This window comes from Typopeltis vanoorti, chromosome 2, assembly GCF_054136105.1.
Source record: "Typopeltis vanoorti isolate ZY-2024b chromosome 2, IOZ_Tvanoo_1.0, whole genome shotgun sequence".
In the NCBI taxonomy this organism is placed as follows: Eukaryota; Metazoa; Arthropoda; class Arachnida; order Uropygi; family Thelyphonidae; genus Typopeltis; species Typopeltis vanoorti.
In genome coordinates this window covers 82703238-82726108 of record NC_143550.1, presented here as the reverse complement: position 1 = coordinate 82726108, position 22871 = coordinate 82703238, and the positions used below count along the sequence as shown (strand labels likewise).

The 22871-nt window shown below is 35.0% G+C and overlaps 1 protein-coding gene across 8 annotated transcripts in view; it reads left to right on the top strand.

Moving 5' to 3' along the window:
• The window catches only part of Upf2 (UPF2 regulator of nonsense mediated mRNA decay), a 705876-nt gene that overhangs the window by 110159 nt on the left and 572846 nt on the right, over window positions 1–22871 (top strand). For all 8 annotated transcript variants that reach the window (XR_016550243.1, XR_016550244.1, XR_016550245.1 and 5 more), the window contains one exon: window positions 16765–16884. Coding sequence is in view for 5 of the 8 variants with exons in the window: in XM_090412106.1 (XP_090268232.1) it covers window positions 16765–16884 (120 nt within the window). In the remaining 3 variants the exon portion in view is untranslated. The remainder of the gene's footprint in view (window positions 1–16764; window positions 16885–22871) is intronic.

Here is a 22871-nt window from a genome sequence, read left to right as displayed (position 1 = left end):
ATAGATCAACAGGTGACCAAGTGTTTACATATAGATACTAAAAAAAAGGGGGAATACAATCTGCGGGTCCATATTTTATTTGTACACTTTAGAAAAGCATATGATAACATTCATAGAGAAGGACTTTGAATGAAGAATATTAGATGAACTAGGAATACCTCATAAGATATGTCTAATCAAAATTTGCACCACTGACAGCCAAAGCATGGTATTAGCTAATGAAATTAATCTGAACCTTTTGATATCAAGACAGGATTGAAACAAGGAGATGCACTTTCACCCATCCTTTTTAATTTGGCATTAGAAAATTGCATTCAAGAAATTGCAAAAGATAACAAAGAGAACAGTAATATTAGGACAGATGATATACACCTTTTCGGAGAAAATGCTGAAGACATTAGAACAATATTTAGTAAACTTAAAATTGTTTCTGAAAAACTAGGATTACAAATCACCCAGGATAAAACTGCATATTTAAATGTATTCAGAAATCGCAATCAAGGGGAAAAATGAACATTTTTACCTTGATAACCAGAAATGTAAAAGTGCCACCTCCTTCAAATATCTTGGAACATTGATTACTCGAAATAATAAAACGAGTACAGAAATAAAAGCTAGAATACATGCCTCCAGTAGATCTTACCATTCACTACATAATTTATTATCTTCCAAAATTCTATCAAGCAGAGTTAAAACAGAAATATACAAGACAATCATTAGACCAGTTGTTTCATATGGAGCTAAAACCTGGAACATAACAGACCAAGATGCAGATCTTTTGAAAATAAAATCCTCAAAAAAGTCTATGGACCTGTAAGAAATTAACACAACAAGAGAATGGAGAAGAAGACAGAACTATATGAACTCTATAGATCCCCACTTCTAGATCATGAGATTTGAGCAAGCAGATTGAGATGGCTTAGACATGTGGAAACAATGGGTGAGGATAAAATGGCTAAACAATCATTCAAGACGAAGCTTGATGGAAAGTGACCCAGATGTAGACCATGGGAGAATAATATCCAAAAAGACAGATGAGATGGGAATTCAGAACTGGAATGAAAAAGATCAAGACAGAAAGAAATTGAAGAAACTGGTGCATGCAGCTAAGAACTTTAGAGGTTCAGCTAGCTAAAGAAGAAGATTTATTTTTTATGTAGTCCAGTAACTCTGCTTCAGAGACCAAACATGGAATTTTTTCAGGTTACTTCAGGCCTCTGTTAAGTAGGGTGATGGTTGCACACTGGGTGATAAAACTCATCTCCCACCTGAAGACATTCATAAACATCCATGGTGGGATTCAAACTAACAGCCTGTTGGTTGGGGAATAGACACACTAACTACTTGGCCAGCCATATACTTTGTCATTATTAATTAATTGATTAAAAGTGTCGTATATATGAAGAGTACAGCAAAGTAAATAATATAATAATTTACTTTAAATTCTCATTTTAATAAAACTTCCAGCCACTTTAGATTTCTCTCTCCCCCCCCATCATTAATCTGAAAATTTGTTATAATGAAATAGTTCATCATCATCAAGTTCATGACGTACTCTCAAGGGGAGTACAGGATATTATGAGAGTACTGCATGAAGAAATTACATCATTACTGACTTCCTATCAACAATTTTCCTCCAAATCAGTCTGTTATATGTCAAGACTCCAACATTATCAGATCTTATATTTCTGTCATCTAAGGCACTTTTTACTGTAACAATCAATCTATATCTTGGTCATTCTCTGGGTCTTTTTCCTGCCAACCTGGCAGAGAACACTTGTTTTGCTAATTTTTCCTCTCCCATTTTTTTAAGTGACCATACTACCTGAGATGAGCTCTGCTAACACATTCCTGGATGTTAACGATGTCAAGTTCTTTCTTAATATCCTCATTTTTAATATGATATTGTCATTGATGCCATCTGTTCATGCCCCTAATCTTTATCGGGACTTACGAGGGTGGTCTGAAAAGTTCTTGGCTTACCATAGATGGCAACACTGTTGGCAAGAGATTTCTTTTTCTAGTTGGTACATCTGTCATAAATATCCATGTGAAATTACAAATCATTCTATTAAGTAGTTTGTTTTATACAGTTGTCTGAAGCAAAAGTGTTGTCTGTATCCCTTGAAATGGATAAAATTGAGTATTGTGCGGTTATAAAATTATTTGTAAAAGGTTTAATTCCAAAAGAAATTCATCGCAAGTTCATAAACGTTTATGGGCACTTTTCTCCTTCATTTTTGACAATTAAGAAATGGGCTGCTAAGTTTAAACGTGGCCGTACCAGCCTTGAAGATGATCTGCATGAAGGACGTTCAAAAAAGTGTAACAACACCAGAAATCATTGAACAAGTGCACAATATGGTATTGGATGACCAGTGAGCCAAAGTGCGTGAAATTGCTGAGACTGTAGGCGTTTCAAAGAACATGTAGAATATATTTTGCATGAAGAATTGCAAATGAAAAATGCACTAGCATGAAAATCTCTGAACAGTGTTTGGAGCGTTTTAACAAGAATAAAACTGATTTTGTGCATTGATTTATTACTATAGATAAGACTTGGATTCGCCATTACACACCAGAATCCAAACAGCAGTCAAAACAGTGGAGAGAAGCTGGTTGTTCAGTGCCAAAGAAGAAGAAAAAGTATTCCATCAGCAGGAAAGGTCATGGCATTGATGTTTTGGGATGCTAAAGACATTTTGTTTATTAATTATCTTGAAAAGGGTAAAACAATAATCAAGGAATATTATTCTGATCTTTTAACCAGACTAGACAAAAAAATTCATGAGAAAAGCCTGGTTTGCAGAAGAAAAAAATCATCTTTCATTAGGACAATGCACCTGCCCACAAAGGTGTTTTGGAAGAAAAATTTAAGGAATGCACTATGAATTGTTGGAACATCCACCTTATTTCCCAGATTTGGCACCCTCTGATTTCTATCTCTTCCCAAAACTAACTCTTCCTTGCTGGTCAGCGTTTTTCTTCAAATCAAGAGGTGATTGCAACTGTAGAGGAGTATTTTGCAGATCTTACTGAGAACCACTACAGGGATGGGATAATGGTGCTGGAGCATCACTAGAATAAATGTATTGGTCTTACAGGAGATTATGTTGAAAAATAAAAATAATTTTGAAATTATAAATTATTTCTTTGGTTAACTGTTTTATTTCTAATCCAATTCTCAGATCCATAAGTTAAAATTTGTTTGAACACTCTTATATACAGCTAATTTAGTATTTTGACTAATTTCTCTCTTATTCCATATAAATTTATTCAGTTGACTTTCTACCATACTGGCTTTGTTTATTCTGTTGTCTATTTCCATATTTAATTTACCATTTTCACTAAAATTTGTCTTAAGTAGTGGAATGTTTTACTTGTTCTATAGGTTCTCCATTCATAATGCAGTTGATATTTTCAATGTTTCTGCCTACTTTCATTGTCCTTGTTTTGCTATTGCTGATTTTCATACCATATTTATCATCATCATAACACTAATTACGGGTATAGACTATATTGATCTGTTCCGGTCTTATTATCCATCCAATATCCTTTTTTGAGGTCTTCTCCTCTTTCCATTTTGCTTATATTTTAGTATTTGTTTAGGATGTCGGGTGTTGGCCATTCGGTTTACATGTTCCATCCATTTTTGTTTATAATTGTTTAGTTTTTCTTCTATTGATTTTGTTTTTAGTTTTTTTAAAACGTCTTCGTTCTTTTTTTTTTTGATCTAATGATGTGTATTTTGCAGTTCTTCTCATAAATCTCATTTCACTTGTTTTTATTCTTTGTTTATCTTGTTTGTTTATTGCCCAAATTTCACTGCCATATAATAATGTGGGCACTGCTAAAGTATTGTATATTTTTATTTATATTTATATATCCAGTTTGTTACAACAGTTATTCAGTTTAGTCACATAATCTTGCAGACTTGTACTGGATTTATTTAAAAGTATAACATCTGCATAAAGTAAAGAGCTGAAATTAACATCCCCATATCAGGTTTAATACAGCTTTCCTTCATAATGTGATCTGTATAGATAATGAATAACAGAGGGGAATAATGTACATTCTTCTCACCCCAGATTTCACATCAAACCATCTTCCTGTACTTCATTTCTAACTGCTGACTTGCAACTCAGATAGAGACTAAGTATTGCTTGATATAATTCCCATTGACACCATTTAACTGTAGCATTTTGAATAGTTTTTCTCTTGGCACCTTGTCATATGCCTTTTGCAGGTCTACAAAACTTAAATACATATCTTTGTTATATTCCCAAGATTACTCACCTATTTGTCGTAAAATGAAAATCTGATCCTGACAGCCTTTATATGGCCTGAATCCAGCTTGTTCTTCACCAAGCTTCCCTTCCACAATCCTTCTCAACCGTTTCTCAAGTATACTTGCATAAATCTTACCAGGAACACTCATTAGGGAATACCTCTGTAATTCTCATATTCAGTTTTATTTCTCTTTTTGCATATCGGTACTATGAAAGCTCTACTCCAATCATCTGGAATTTGTCCCTCTGTCCAGGCCTTCTAAACTATACAATGCAGCCACTGTAAGACTTTTATATCCATACTTGAGCATTTCTTGTCGAATATCATTTACACCCACTGCCTTTCCACGTTTCAGGCCTTTGATGGCATTTTGTACTTCAAGTATGGATATGTATTCCTGATTTTCATGCCTGTTGAGTGTTTTTTACCACTGTGCTGTCAGTGCTTGATTCATTTAGCAATTTTTTAAAATAATTACTCAGTTCATGAAGGATATCTTTTTCCACACTTTTCATGTCACCTTTATCATCTCTAATTATTTTTACAGCACTCTTTCCTCCATTTCTGGTCTTCAACAACCTCTAGAATATCTTGCCACCTTTGTTTAGCTAGTTTTACACAGTGTTTTGCTTTCTTACATTTGTCTCTGTATTCTCTTAGAGCACAAGCTGTCTTATTTGCCAGGAACTTTTGATATGCTTTCTTCTTTTCCTTCACTGCCTCTTTAACTTGTGTCTGCCATGTAGTTTTGATTTTTGTATCCTTGCAGACAACCTCACCAGATGCCTCTCTGGCTGAATCAATCAATGTTTTCTTCAGGGCTTGCCACTGAATCTTCAAGGTTTGGTTCCTGTTCTCAAACTATAATTTTTTTTAAAAATAATGTTTGTGTATTTTAGTCTACAGTTCACATCTGAGAGGTTCTTAGCTTTTATTCACTTTAAAACTTACATGGTGTTCCTTTCAGTATGAAATTCAATTTTATCCTGCTCAAGACTAAATGGTGATCACTTCTAATTTCAAATTCTCTGTACGCTCTAGTGTCCTGCACCAGTAAGAAACCATCACTATCAACAAATAATATAGTTAATGAGACTTTTCTTATTCCTTGCCTTTTTCTCTCCATGTGAATTTATGCACATTTTTATGTTGGAACATTGTGTTAGTAATAACCAGTCCATGTCCTGAGCAGAAATCCAACAGGTATTGCCATTATTATTATTAGCTTTGCTCTCTTCTCCAAATTTTCCCAAACTATTTGTGTATGTTTGACAATCATTTCCTACTCTGCTATTTAGATCCTCAACAAGGACCAACTTTTTCCTTTTTCATTGTGTCAGTTGCTTTTTCTAAAGCCTCAAAAAATTCCCCCACTTCTACCTTAGTAGAACTTTCTGTGGGGCCATAGGTGCAAATAAGTCTCATTGTCTAGTTCCTTATTCTGATATTTGCCCACATCACTCTACTTGATATTTCCTGTCATTCAAGAAAATTAGCCTTGTATTTAATGTTGAATAACTAGCTACTCCTTCTTTTCCCTGATTGTTATTGCCTAAATATAACATTTTATATTTATTGCTTAGAAAAATAACACCAGTTTGCCTTTTTTGTTTCAGTTCATTCTTATTATGTCGATCTGGTACTTATCCAATTCCTCAGCTAGTATAACTTATAATATATTACTCTCTGTATTATATTGTGTGATTCTTTGTCACATTGGGTCTAGTGCATTTGACACAAGTACAACATGACATTCCATGTCACAATACTAGAAAATTTTTTCTTTGATTGAGTTGATGTTTTTATTGCCATCTACATTTTGGTAACTAGTCTAATCTCTTTATCTCTGAAGCTTGATTTTCTGCAATTTAAGTTGTCAAACATTGAATCTTTAGTGTGGACCTAGTTTTCAAACTCAAATTGGCACCCGTTCTCTAATATTATACACATGTAGTCAAAGAATTATCCAGGAAATTATCATTTACAAAATTATTGCCAAATAAATTGGCACACACACCTTTCAAAAATATAGAGAAAAATGTTGGAAAGCTAATGTAAGCAAAAGTAACTTAGCAAAAAGCAATGGAAAAAATATAAAAGTTAAATGCATAATTCACTAAATTTGCAGCTTTATTCTAATAGATGTGGGAGTATTATTAGTGAAACCAAACAAAATATTGCACTACTGTTGATTCTCTCACTATTGCAAACTATAGAGACAAAGCAATTGTTTGTTGTAGTGAATTACCTTGAGAACATTTTTATAAAGGACTTTCTGATAAGAAGTGTGCTTCTTAATAGAAAGTGGAACTGAGAATTAAAGTATGCATTCGCATGGTTGGGTTTACCAAAATAAGACTAAAACAAGTGAGATATTTTTAAATAACAAATACAAGATGTTATATTCAGGCAGTAATGTCATTTAAAAGAAAAAATACCTATAGTATTTGTCACTAAACTGAAGAACAAACTTGAATGGCAGCAACCCTAACTATAGGGTGATGTGGGCAATCATCAAAATAAGGAATTGAACAGTGAGGCTTATTTGTGTGTATAGTCCATAGTGAAGGACTTTTAAGGAAGAAATTGGAATTTATTTGAGTCATCTAAAATGAATACCATACATAAAGAAATGTGTCGGGAAAATTTGGTGTAAACAGTACAGTTAATGGTATGGACCTGTTGGATTTCTGTTCAGGACATTACTGACACCATATGGAGAGAAGATACGAGAAATAAAAGTATCATTGATTGTGTTATTACTGATGATGATATATTTACATTGGTTGTAACACAAGAGCATACAGAGAATTTGAAGTAGAAAATGATCATCAATTAGCTTTAAGCAGGGCAAAATTGAATATCATATTGAAAAGCATGTAAGAAAGTTTTAAAAAGATTTCAGCATCTTTCAAAAGTGAGTTGTATACTCAAATATTGAAATATATTATTGAAGAAAACATCATCATCAAATTCCTGATATGTACCCTCAAGGGGTGTACAGGATATGATAGTACTACATGAAAAATTTACATCATTACTAACTTCCTGTCTACAATTTTCCTCCAAATCAGCCTGTTACTTGTCAAGACTCCAACATTATCAGATCTTATATTTTTATCGTCTAAGGCACTTTGTACCATATCAATCCACCTATATCTTGGTCTTCCTCTGGGTTGTTTTCCTTCCAACCTGTCAGAGAACACTTGTTTTGCTAATCTTTCCTCACCCATTCTGTTTACTGTTTAAGTGACCATTCCACCTGAGATTATCTCTGCTAACGCATTCCCAGATGCTGACAGTGTCAAGTTCTTTCCTAATATCCTCGTTTTTAATATGATATTGCCATTGATGCCATCTGTTCACACCTCTAATCAAAGAGTTAAAAAAACAAAAACAAAAAAAAACACCATCTTGAACTCAGTGGTAGACTAAAGAAAACATTGATTGATTCAGCCAGAGAAACACATAAAGTAATTAGAACACTGTGATTGACTTTGGTATTTAAAGAGGCAGTAAGAGGAAAGAAGAAATTATATCAAAACTTCCAAGCAAGTAAGAATATTTTTCTGTGTATCTTCAGAGAAGATACACAGAAAAATGTAAGAAAGTGAAACAGTGTGAAAAAGTAGCTAAACAAAAGTAAGAATATAGAAGTAAATATCAGGAAAGTGCAAAATATTGTGGAAGCCATTGAAAAACTTAGAGGAAAGAGTGCTGTAAAAGGAATTATTATTGCGCCCTCCTTGGAGTGTGCAGACTCATTGTTAAAGGTTCATTCAACTGACAGCATATTTATCATACCGAATCTTAAAACCCTTAACACTCCTTGCATTAACAACACATTCTGGTAATGCATTCCATTCACTGACAATTCTCCATGTTAAAAATCTACTGCTCACACCCCCTCTTCACCATACTCTTACATAACTTCTAGGGGGTGGCCTCTGGTTTTTCCCCCTCTCGCTTTCTACTCTTTTTATAATCTCATCTGGATAATCCGATCAAATCCTTTCACTAACTTAAATGTCTCTATCATATCGCCTCTTTTCCTCCTATCTGCCAAACTCTGCAATCCACATTTTTTCAACCTCTCTCCATAACCAGCATGCCAAAGTCCTGGTATTGTCTTAGTCATCACTTGTCTCTGGATCCTCTCCAATGTTTCCACATCACACTGAAAACCAGGTGACAAATTTGAGCACAGTAGTCCAAATGTGGTCTGACCAGTGCTTCATACAGTGACACAAACACTTCCTTATCCCTACATGGTAGAGTATCTCTTATCATAGCAGCATTAGGACGTGGAGACTTTGCAACACTAGCAATATGCCCTCTATACTTCAGTCTACTGGCAACCATCGCTCCCAAACCTCGAATCTCATCCACTTCCTGCAGTATGACACCGTCGATAAAGTACACATCTTTATATTTCTGCATTCCAAAATGTAACACCTTGTACTTGTTAATATTAAAACTACAACCCCCACCCCCATTTTGTTCAAGTCAAAAGTCCCTTCAAATCTTCCTGAAAGGAATTTACATCATCACTGCTAATTATCATTCTTCCCAATTTTGTATCAGAAAACAGCTGGTGATCCCCAGTCAGTCCACATGATATTATTTACAAATAAGTTAAAGAGCAGAGGCCCAATAACAGAATCCTGGGGCATACCAGCAAAGGTTGGTCGATTGGTAGAGCCTCTGCTACTAATGGCTCACAAAAAGTTAAGCAAGTTTGAGCACAGTTAGTAGTTGGAAAGGAATCAGTCGTTTGATGCTATTGGCACACTCTCCCCTCGATGAGTCTTTGGACTCCCTGGAGGTGTCACATAACAATAATAATAATACCACTGGTTACCCTCTTTTTTTTTTTGGGACGCGGCTCCATCATACCCGACTTGCTGGTATGGTTCAGAGAGAATCTCTAATTCCATCTAACTAGCATACTACCTATTACCATCTTCTGCAGCTTGTACACCAACTTATCATATGGTAATATATCAAATGCTTTCGCAAATTCCAAGAATATCATTGTATATGATTCTCCCTTATCTAACAATTGTTACCCTATCATAAAATGCAAGTAAATTGCTAAAACAGGACCTACCTTTTATAAATTCCTGCTGACCATCATTAAGAATGCTATATCCATCAACCCAATCTCTCCAACATGTTGACCACAACTGCAGTTATACAGACTGGTCTATAATTGGAAACTTCTTTCCTAGAACCTTGCTTGTGGAGTGGTACTATTTTGCCTTCTTTCCACTCTTTAGAAACCCTACCCACTGCAAGACTTTCATTAAATAACCAGGCCAAGGGCATATCCAACTATGGTGCACATTCCTTAAGAATATTTGGTGATATGTCATCCATTCCCACAGTCTTATTAACATCTAACCCAATCAACACCTGATACACCTCTAATTCTTTCACTTCGAATTCTCTTAATACTTGCTCCCCTCTATATATTGCACAGCATCATTTGCATCAGTATGATATATGCTGATGAATTGCTCATTCAATAATTTCACTATATCCTTTGCAACTGTTATTCTTCTATGATGACTATCGACCAGCATGAACCTGTCGTAATTATTCTTTCTTTTGCTTGCCATATAGTGGAAAAATTCACTTGAGTTAACCTTGCCTGATCAGCTAATCTCCTCATATAATGCATCTTTTCTTTCTTTAACATACTTGTCACCTTTCTAGACTGCACTTTATACTCTTCATGAATCCAGTCACCACCAACTGTCTTGTACCTCCTCCATAGCATTTTCTTTTCCAATACAGCTTGCTTGATTTCACTGTTCATCCATTTCATTCCTACTCTATTTACTTGCTTAACCCTTGGTATGCAGTTATAAATTGTATGTGTCTGATACTGCCTTGTGAATTTCCATGCATTCTCAACATTTTTTCTGTACGGCTCATCTACTCAACATATTGATGCCAGTTAACTACAGAGCTTCCCATAATAACCCACCTTATACTTCCACATGTATCCGTTTTTGGCAGTAACCTGTTCTTGTTTCAACACTTCCCAAAAAAGTACCTCATGATCACTCTCATCAGCTGGCAGCAGTGTTAATACTTCATTAACAACTACATCTTGTGAAGTTATTACCAAATCCAAACTATTAAAGCCTCTAGTTGCTTCAGTCACATGCTGCTTGAGATATTTATCTCTCAGAAATTCAACGAACTCATTCTCCTTGTTCCCATAGTATTTCCTCCTTCCATTCTGTATTCCTGCAATTAAAGTCTCCCATCAGGATCACCTTCTTGTTACGTGCCTAACCAATTTGTCTAAATTGGTTAGGCATACCAGCAGCATTTCACAATCAGTATTCCCTGGCCTATAACAGCATCCTGTCAGATATACTAACCTGTTAATTTCAACTTCGCACCACACAGATTCAAAATCTGTGCATGCACTATCAACTTCCACACTTTATGGGCACAATTCCTCTGCAATAATTACCAGCACTCCCCCTCTTCACATTTCTATCCTTCTGGAAAATTATATATCCTTCTTTTCTATTCCTGACATCACATCCTCCTCAGACAACCAAGATTCTCTTATACAGTTAATTATCTTTCGGCTTACTGACTCAATCAGTGCAATAAACTCGGCTCTTATTTCAAATACACATTACATTTGTGTATAAACATAACAATCTGTGTCTTTGGAGCCATTACACCAGTACAAATATTCTCTATTCTAACTGCTATACCCCCCCTCTCTCTTTGACTTGACCTCCCATTTCCACAATCTTGACTCTGATTTCCATTCATACCTCTCTCTTCACCTTTATGCATTCCATCACTTGTGCTGCTGCAACTTGTACAATCCGTTTAGTTGTGCTATCCTGTTTTACAAGTAGACTCTGATCATTTACTACATTAATTTCTTTACTCTGTGCCTTCTCAGAAAACAATAGCCTTCCTAAATGCCCTACACCAAACCCACTCAAATGCAGTCAATCAACTTTAGAACATTCCAACTTCTTTAAATTTGCAAATTGAATCCCCCTTTACTTCACTACTTGGCCATCTTAGTATTCATTATCTCTGCTCTCCTTGTCATTTCACTATTGTCATATCTGGGCAACATGCTAATGACTTTTTCAACAACACTATTATTTTTTACCTGCTTCAAGTCTCTATCAACATTCTTTTTCCCCCAACTAAGTCATTTGTGCCCATGACTACTGCTAAGTTTGATGCCTGGTCTTTCCTTTTCAACCCATCAGTTATTTGTTTCATTGTTCCACCAGGAAAGCATGTGTTTTCCTGGTGGAACAATGTGCACAAACACGCTTTCTATACTTTTCCTGCTGTGCATTTTTTTTTTTTTTTTTTTCACTAGTCATCACGCCTATAATAATCGAGTCCCCATACACACAGATGGGGGAATCGGACTATTCTTTGATTCTTTCTTCATAATACTAACTTTCTCATTCTCATCATCCAATCTGTTCTTTAAATGTTTAATATCCTCTTCTATATTTCATTTTGTTTTTCATTTTGATGACCTCTTGCCTAAGCTCCTAAAATGTCAAACCACTTTCCACATACGTTAACACTTTCCTTCTCATTTACCCATACAGTTCACAAATCTTTCACATTTTTTTGGTGTATAGCAATTTTTGCAACGCATTCGCTCCAAAAAATCCAAGGCCGAGCTTGATCATCACACTGAAACTTTTTTTTTTTTTTTGCTGCCATGTGTTTCTTTATGGACATTGTTTTCAGAAGTATGTATAAGCATTAAGAACAAACAAGTAGCAAAACACAATATAAACACCAAAAAATTCCAACAACACTTGTATCCAAACAAAAAAAAAATGCAGCACAATCTGCGATAAAAAGTCACACTGTACACTACTTAAACGCTTTTCTTTTATATTTTTTTAGCACAGCTCAAATCTACCACTACATTAGGAATGGTAAAGGTGAGTGACATGAAAACTGAAAAAAAATATTCTAGATGTCTGGAATAATTACTTTGAAAGATTACTAAATGAAACAAGAAGTGACAGGATTGGTAGAAACTATCCAAGAGGAATGCAATCAGGACTACTTATCAATACTAGAAATAGCCATCAAAACCTAAAATGTAAGATGGCAGCTGAAATAGATGTTTTTAACCAGAAATGCCATAATATAGAGGTGTAAAAGTCTTACAGTCATTGCATACATAATTCAGATGGTTGAATTCCAGATGATCGCAGTAGAGTTCTTGTAGATAAAAAAAAAAAAAAAACAGCTAACGCCTATTTGTTCCCGTATAGGGAGTAGGCAGGGCCGTTTACCCTATCTAACTTATTTACAAGAATAGATATATTCATTTATTTATATATATATATATATATATATATATATATTTAAATACATTTAAATATATATATATATGTATATATTTGGCCCAGTGAATGATAGTGGTTTCTGGAGAATCGGGCATAACAATGAATAATAAAATTATTGGTAAAAGTCCAAAAGGAAAACCACAACATGATGGAATAGATACCATTAGTCAAGAGAGCAATATCATATTACAATGTCCAGACTGGAGAAGTAAAGTTTTGGACAGACAGAGACAACTTAAATTAAGCCTTGAGGACAAGGCTTAATTTAAGCTCTAGTGCTATAAAAAGACGAAGATATATGTATCTAATGAGAAAAATAAAACAGTGTTATAATTATGGGCAATTTCCCTACCAAATGTTCTGGATGAGATTTGCTGCTCAACCTTGATTTATTTTAATACTTTCTTACAAAGACACTTATTTTCAATATGAAATTCAATTTTATTCTGCTCAAAACTAAATAGTGATCACTTCCTATTTCAAATCCTCTGTATACTCTTGTGTGAATCAGTGGAAAACATCGCTATCAACTATATAATAGTCAATGAGACTTTCTTACTTCTTGCATCTTCTCTCCGTGTGAATTTGTGCACATTTTTATGTTGGAATGTGGCAGCAAAATCGTTACACATTGATACTGCTGGACTTTGCAAAGGCATTTGACAGAATACTGCATGGGAAATTACTAACTAAAGTGAAGCAAATTGCTTTATAACCACTACCATTTGCTTAACGAAAGTGAAGCAAATGGTAGTGGTTATGAAGCTGCAGGTGGTGGCTGCTCTTTAATTTGTAGATTAATGATATAGAGAATGATTTAAGGGGGGACGGAATATTCAGTTATTTGCTGACAGAGCAGAACTGGAGGAGGAGCAGTAATTGGTAAAAGTGATGTATATATCCTGCAGGATGATTTAAATTAATTAGCATTGTCGGTGTAGGATAATGATTGTCAATTTAATGTTGTAAAATGTAAGGTTATGGACTTTGTATTGACAAGGTTACATATTATATATCACATTGATGGTACTGAATTGTAAGAGATTGAGGCTAGGGACTCACAGGTAATGGACAGAGAGTTGAAGTTCAGAGGGTATATTGCAAAATTTGATAAAATAGCTCAAAGAATTACTTGAATGTTGAAAAACACTAAAAAGTAAAAAAAAAAAAAAAAAAAAAAAAAAAAGGAGGTTGCTATTCTCCTTATAAGGCTATGATTCGATCACTTCTTGACTGAATAGCTATGTATAGATTTGGTCACCTGGATTTCTTAGGAATCAGGTGGTGGTGGAGAAAATTCAGAGACAAGTGACTAAACTAGTGATAGGTCTGTAGATTTTTTTTATATGTTGCTTCCATTCACAAAAGGTTATTTGTAACATAATACATCTTGTACTGTAGGTGGGGTAATGATTTTTTTTCCCTATTTTAATCAATTATATATATATATATATATATATTTGTTTTTATATAGCCCAGAAACCCTGCTCTTTAGACCAAACACGAATGTTATCAAGCCACTTCAGGCCTCCAATGAGCAGGGAAGAATCCTCTTATAAGGATAGGTTGAAGGTGTATGTGGATTGCAAATGTTAGTTGATAGGCAGAAAAGAAGGGACATAATAGAAATTTTAAAAGATTCTATAAGATTGACACACAAGCAATTTTTCAGTACATGATGAATAGAGAGAAAATTAGGGATCAACCCTGGAAGGTGTGTGTGTGTGTGCGTGCGTTTGCTTTGACTAGATTTTTTTGTTTGTAGCTATGATACGTGTTGTGTGTATAAAGGTTAGTAGTTTAGGTCTTCCATGATTAAGCCTTTTGACTCCTTGGAGATATCTGTATAATAATAATAATAATAATTATATAAACGTCAGCTATGTTTTCACTGGAAGAACCTATGCAATAAATAAAACATTTCAGCTGTTTATAGACAGTTTTTTTTTTTTTTTGTGAAGATTGCACATTAAATGTAGAATTAGTTAATATAATTGACAAAGTCTGTTGAGTCAATTTATATGGAATTAGAGAAATACTAGCTAAAAACTTACGTTCAAAGTGATTTTAACTTATAGAGATCCTAGAGTTAGAAATTAAAGAAACAGTTGATCAGAAATTAGACCACAGATATAAGAACCCAAGAAAAATTCGGGCATTAACTGATGGAATTGACTTCAGAGTCATTTTAAAAATGACATTAGAAACAACTTGATGTCATTAGCATTTGATTCTTAATGACAAGACTGCAGCTAAAAAAGGCTCTCTGAAGAAGACTGAGGTGCTAAATCTGACATCTTACAATATTGGAAACCTGATGTGGTGTATAATGATTAATTTGGGTGGGTGGGGTAGAATTGTTAAGAAGGAAGTAATTATGTAAACTTAATTATGTACTTCTCATATTAACCTATACTTCCCAAAAGTAATGTAGTATTTTATACTGTACTTGTTCAGACATGTTTCAGCTTGTCTAAACATGAATTTTTAAAGCTTTATAAGTACCACTAAGCTGAGGCAGTCTTATTCTAAGGAATTCCACCCTGCAAGAACACCATACATAAGTTATTGTTTAAATAATCATTTATTACTATGGAGGTCACCGAAGAGCACATCCTTTGAGTTCAAAAAAAAAAAAGGCAACAATGCCGCTAACACTGCAAAAAATGTGCGAGAAGTGTATGCAGATAATGTTCTGAATCTGCAAAATTGCCAGCAATGGTTCCAAAAATTTCAACAAGGTGACTTTAGCTTGAAAGACTCCCCTCGCTCTTGGTTCCCTTTCTGTTGATAATGATATGCTGGAAGCTGCTATTGCAAGAAATGCCAATGTAACTGTTGAAGATGATTTAGCAGATCTTAATTCATTGTCATCGACCATCCATTGCCATTTACAAGAATTGGAATAGTGTCTAAGCTCAACAAATGGGTTCCTCATGAACTGACGAACAAGTCGAAGAGATCCCGCAGACATCTGCACTGCTGTTCATTTTCGAGAAGTTCATCTCCATTTTTGAGTTGTGTAGTCACCAATGATGAAAAGTGGATACTTTACAAGAATGTTAAGTACCAAAGGCAGTGGGTTCATTCAGGGGAACAGGCTAAACCTTAGCCAAAACAAGACCTTCACCCTCATAAGGTTTTGTTAATCGTTTGTTTGGATATGGCTGGTATTGTACACTTTGAACTCTTGTCACAAACCCAGTCAATCACAGCTAAAGTATACTGTGAACAACTTGATCGATTGAATGAAAAACTGAAAGAAAAGAGGTGTTCTCTGGTCAGTCGAAAGGATATTGTTTTTAACCATGATAACGAATGCCCTCATAGTGCAAGAATCACCTGTACCAAGATTGAAGAACTCAGCTGGGAAAAGCTTCCACATCCTCTGAAGTTTGCAACATTTTGTTAACAAAAATTACAATACATTAGAGGCATTGAAATAGAGCCTATGCGACTTCTTGCATCCAAACCGCCTGAATTCTATAGAAATGGCATTATGAAGCTTTTACAATGTTGGAAGAGCATTTTTGATTCAAATGGAGAATATATACTTGATTAAATTAACAAGTGATTTATCTTTTCTATCCTTTCAAAATTTAATCAGTCATTCCAAAATTAATGCTAAAAACATTAATTTTGGGATGACTTGATATATCAGAAATTGATGGAAGATGAATATCATATACACCAAAGGGAAGTAAAGCATACGTTTCTTTTTTTAATATATCTCACTCATGAGTGGTTTCAGAATCTATATTTGGTTGGTACTGTATGTGAGTATATAGAATTATTTTCATCAGAATAATGTATATTTAATTTTTTTATAAGTATTATAATCATTAGGTCATTTAAAAGGATGATTTTTGTGTTTTCATTTTAAGAACTTCTCTATTGTTTATTTATAATATTTTCTTTATTTTATGCAGATTTTAAAAAAAATTGCTGACTTGCTTTTAGTGATATTTCATTTAAGCTAGAATACTGAAAATTATGTGTAGAGCAACCTGCTAAGTGTGTCAAATCCAAAATTTCCTTCTATTATGCTTTACTTGAATGGTCTGTATTACTCAAAAACTTTTTTTGTTTTTTTTAGATGTCTGATGTCAGCTCTGCTGTCCAAATTTGCTCACTACTTCATCAGCGGTACGCAGATTTTGCAGTCCAACTTCTGGAAAACTGGCAGAAAGTATTACCTTTGAAAAAGGATGAAAAGGTAAGTTTTCAGTAAGTGATGCTGTGGATTTGATTTAAAAAGTAGTTTGACACATACATACACTCACCCTTGTGAAACCTTATATGAGATTACTTCAATACAATATGAATTTATTTTCATTAACTAGTTTCATAGGTTGTTTCAAGACTTAGCTGTTAGTTATCATTTTACCTATATAAAAACACAACTCTAGCAGTTAAGATTTTTTTTTTATTATTATTATTGGGTAGCTCTTTAGGTGCTTGTTCTAGGAGGTTAATAACCATTTTCACATTGTGTACATTTTTAATTAGGATATGTGCTAAATATTCAAGCTTCTTTTTCTCTTAGTCACTTAATGTATATGCTCAGCATCTCATTGTGCTGATAGTGCAGTGCTTCTGTGCTGGCATGTTGATTTGTGTATATTTGTTTTATTATTATCTGACTTTTTCAGGGAGTCAAGAATTCATTAAGCAGGGGTTCTTCTAGATCTAATAGTATCTGAATACCTATCATTCTTTAAAAACCATTCATCTGAGATACTACACTTAGAGCATTCATTGGTAACCCATATGTGAGAAGTTGGACCTCACATGCTTATTAACTTCTCATCCTTACTCCTGTTCCAGGGATTGACCCTGCTTTATTCCAAGACCTGTCATCAGATGTAAAATCTCATTCATATGTATACTGTAATATATTCCCTTACCAGCTTATTTTTCTATATTCTTTCAACTATTACTCAAACTTTGAAGATCACATTCCCGGTCTGTCTATCTGTCCTCATGAAAAGTTGTGTAGCAACAAAACTGTACATATGAGGATAGACAATATGGTTATCCTCTACTGGATCTTTTCAATATCTCCTTATCTCCTCTGAATCCAGATTGACCATGTTTCAGCAAAGTAGTCAAAGATGTGACCTATCAAAACCAATATTATAAATATAAAAGTTAAACAATTTTTTGGTAAATTATTTACCAGATGGTAAATTAAATTGGAAATAGACAACAGAATCAACAAAGCCGGTATGGTAGGAAGTCAAATGAATAAATTATTCTTATTATTTGTTGGAAGTTTTTTTCTGGAGCCAGACCCAGAAGTGGTGATACTAAGGCAGAAGCAATGGAGAAGTCATATTTACTTATACGAGTTGCCCAAAGGTGTACCACCTTATTAATAACTTACTCTGGATTTAGAGAAAGATGTTCGAAGTTTTCTCCCCCTTGGTTAGACTATACTAAATTTAGTTTAATCCTTTATCCAAGTGTAAGCAAACAAAGTTTGCACCTGAAGTATCTTCAGGGCTGAGGCAACTCATGGTAAAGGTGGACCAAGCTCTCATCACTCCTTCTCTCAGTATCTCCCATAATGCAAAGCACATCTCCTTGCGGACATGTATAATGCTATGCATTAAGGGAAGGGTCACTACCCAGACCGGTTTCGACCTTTATTGAGGTCTCGTCAGTGGGAGCCAGAAGTGGTGATACTAAGGCAGAAGCAATGGAGAAGTCATATTTACCTATATGAGTTGCTAAAAGGTGTACCACCTTGTTAATAAATTACTCTGAATTTAGAGAAAGATGCTGGAAGTTTTTTTCCCACTTGATCAGACTATAATAAAGAAAAGAAAAAACACTTCCAATATCTTTCTCTAAATCCAGAGTAATTTAATAATAAGGTGGTACACCTTTTGGCAATTCGCATAGGTAAATATGACTTCTCCATTGCTTCTGCCTTAGTATCACCACTTCTGGGTTTGGCTCCCACTGACGAGACCTCAAAGGGCGAAACCGGTCTGAGTAGTAGCCATTCTCTTAATGCATAGCATTATACATGACTGCAAGGAAATGTGCTTTGCATTATGGGAGATACTGAGACAAGGAGTGATGAGAGCTTGGTCCACCTTTACCACGAGTTGTCTCAGTCCTGAAGATACTTCAGGTGCAAACTTTGTTTGCTTACACTTGGATAAAGGATTAAACTAAATTTATTATATTATTATTATTAAGAGAAACCTCCAAGGAGTCAAGGACTCATCAAGGAAAGCCAATTACTACATGCACCAGCTATCATACTTATTCTTGAATTCATTCATACTGCTTGCACTTGCAACATCCAGTGGCAATCCATTCCAATCACTCACCACCCTATGAGTAAAAAATCTAGCCCTCACCCCCCATTCTTGGCAGCATTCATTCTCAGCATTCCAAGAATGCTCTCTTGTCTTTTCCCCATCCTCCATAAATTGAAAAATTCCATCAATTGAAATCCTGTGTGATCCTTTCAGAAGTTTATAAGTCTCAATCATATCACCCCTCTTTCTCCTGTTTTCTAGTGTCTGCAGTCTACAAATTCTCATTTTTAACACTCTCCTATATCAGAATCACAATGGAAACCAGGTGACCTGACCTGCACAGAATAGTCCAAGTGAGATCTTATCAAGGCATTGTAAAGAGGTAAAAATGACATTCTTATCTTTACTTGTGACCATTCGTTTCATCATTGCAGTTATCTTTTGAGTTGTATTTGCAATCTTTGCTACATGGCCTGTGAACTTCAACTTCCTATCTACTAACACTCCAAGATCCCTAGCTAAATCAGTTTCTTCTAGCATAATCCCACCAATATAATTTGGATATCTAATAGCCAATACATAGGATATCTAATCACACCAGAGTGAGTGACATTACATTTACTGACATTGAACTGACACCCATTTTCCCATGCCCACAATTCCAGCCTATTCAAATCATTCTGCAAGTACTGGGTATTAGCAGCATTCCTGATTACCCTACCTATCTTTGTATCATCAGCAAATAGCTGTATGTCGCTTGTCAAATCCTGACTAATATCATTAATCTATAGATTGAATAACAGTGGACCAAGCACTGTTCCTTGTGGTACACCACTGGTTACCTTAAATCCTGCAGACTCACATCCCCTGTAGATCACTTTTTGATATCTGTCAATCAGTCATCCTCTTATCCACTCTAATATTCTATATCCCAAACCCATATTCTCCAATTTATGCAATAGTCTACCATGCTATATTCGGTGAAAAGTCTTAGCAAAATCCAAAAGTATTGTATCCATTCTCTTACTTCAATGGTTCAATGGTAACATAGTTATAGAATGTGAGCAAGTTGCTAAAATATGACCTTCTCTTAGTAAGCTCATGTTGCTCATTGCAAAGTAGAGATTTACTGTCAGTCCATTTCTGAATGCGAGCATAACCAATTTTTCCAAAATCTTCACCACCATTCCTGAGATACTAATTGGTTGTTGGTTGGCTACATCAGTCTTTGCACCACCCTTGTGCATTGGAATTACTGTACATTTTTTCCATTCCTGTGGAAACATCCCTGTTCTGAGACTCATATTAAACAGCCTGGTGAAAGGAAAAGAGTGTTCAGCTGAACACTCTTTTAGCACACGTGCTAATATCCCATCAGTCGCTATTGCTGAATTCTTATTCAGTTTGTGCAACAGCTCTAATATCTTGTCCTCATACACCTGAGTTTCTTCATCCAGTGAAGAGGCTGCAGTGAGCTCTATGTCCCGTACACCAGGTTGATAGCTTTTAACAAAATGGACACTCATTAGTTCAACAATCTCTTCTGTATCTGTAACCCTCACACCATCTGCATTTAGAAGAATTATTCTTTCATAATTATTCTTTCTTTTACTTGCAGCATATTGATAGAATTCTTGTGAGTTGTCTTTATCATGCAGTGCCAGTTTCTTTTCATACTCAGATTTTGCTTTCCATACAACAGTTGTGATTGTTCCAGCCTTCTGCTTATAATTTTCATAGACATCATCCTTATACACACAATATTCCTTCCAAATCATCCTTTTCTTATAAATCAGTTGCTTAATAAGGTTACACATCCATTTGACTCCTACCCTATTTATTTTTAGAACACTTGGGACACATTCTGATATTGCATTATTTAAGTATTGTTTAAATTCTTCCCATGAACTGCCGATATTCTTCCCATCCAGCAACTGATCCCATTCTACTGAACTCAGTATTCTCCTCAGTTTTGTCATAATTTCCTGCTATGTAGTTCAGCATGTAACCTTTTCTGAATGGAACATTCAGATAAACTTCCCAAGTGAGTAGTTACATTTTTAACTGAATGCCTTCTGACACTGTAATGAAATCTAACACTCTTTGACCTCAATTTCCTTCTGTCACATGCTGCTTAAGGAAGTTGTCCTGCAACAACTCAATAAATGCATTTTCATTCTTCTCATGAGATTCTACTGCTACCCAATTAATATTTGGATAATTAAAGTCTCTCATTATGATTACTCTTTTCACGCTCATCTTTTCTATTTGGTGATGCATTTCTTCATCACTAACAATCGATCCACCAGGTCTGTAACAACACCCTATGTAATTGATCTTGTTAAATTCCACCTCACACCAGATGGCTTCAAACTCACTGCCACATGAAATACTGTTAGTAGTAGTACATGATGGTAGTACATCATAGGTCTCAACTCTAATTGGATTCAAGTCATCCAATATCATTAGCAGCATGCCCCCCCCCTCCTCCTGTCCTCTCTATCCTTCCAAAAATAGTGTACACTTTACACTCGATACCAGTTATTACGTCTGATTCTGATAGCCAGGTTTCACTAATGCCTACAATCTGAGGTCTCAACATATTGACTAAGGCAACAAACTCTACCCCTTTGTTTCTGATGCTCCTAGCATTCACATTAGTACCTGCATTTTCTTTTGTATACTCTTGTCTGCAGTTTGCATGACACAGTTGGACAACTTGCAGATCTCTATTCTTCTCTAGTGCCTTATACATACAGATATCTTTGCACACATTTCATGGTTCTGAACTGGACCAACACAAAGTTAAAATTGTTCTCTGCTTGTCAACGTTTCCATGACAAAGCCCATTCCTGTCATTAACACAGTTATATAATATTGTTGCTCTTGCACTCACATTCTCACCATTCCTCCCTTTATAATTTAGTTTCCCTGACTCTCTGTGTTAGATTTCATACCAGTTATTAGATTTTCTAGATTCCTGATACCAAATGTATTCAGGTGTAGGCCATCCCTCTTATACAAATCCAATCTTCCCTGGAACTTGCTCCACACATCTGCATCCATTCCTTCTAGGCAGCCTATGCATTGAATTGTTTGCCATCATAGCCCTTCTTATTAATTCAATTTTATCATATTGAGGTAAAAATAATGACATTTTTCACTCTTCACTCTTGCTTTTTCCAACAACCTCTTCATGTCCTCTCTCATGCTGAACTTATCGCTAGTTAAGTCATTAGTACCTACTACAATTGCAATCTCATTTACTCTTCTTTTCTGTTTTTGAATTGCTTTCTTTATATTCTTAATTTTCACTCCAAGAAAACTTGAAGTTATAACATGCTCATCAATGGCTTGTTTTATTATAAGAGTCACCATACCAAATAACATCTTTCTTTTTACAAACATCATTTAGTAGTAGTCCTAGCAGTGAATCTTGGGACACTCTACTAGTCACCAGCTCTCACCGGGTTTCTGCTCCTCCATATACCAGTCAGGTTGGCAGACGTTTGATTTTCTATTGGATTCTGACTTTCAGTTAATATGATCTGTGTACCAAAGAACATTGACCCCTTGATTTTCAGTTTTGTGTGTTGATGTACATATAATTGTCCCCATTAGTTGAGAATGCTGACCTACAGTATTTACCCACTTACTGACAAGATCCTCATAAGAACTGAATTGCACCTAGGTGGTAATTCTCCTAATATGATCTCTGTGGTCATACTTTTGATTGATACCTAGAACAACTCATAATGAAGTGAGCAGCTCTCAGTGTATTGAGCACAGTCATTAACATAAAAACAAGAACAGTATATACAATCAATATATGTTATGATATCGTACTAAAGCTGGGGGGGGTGATAAGGAATATAAGAATAATAATCAGTATTCACTTACTTTCCTTTTAATCCTTCCATTCACATTT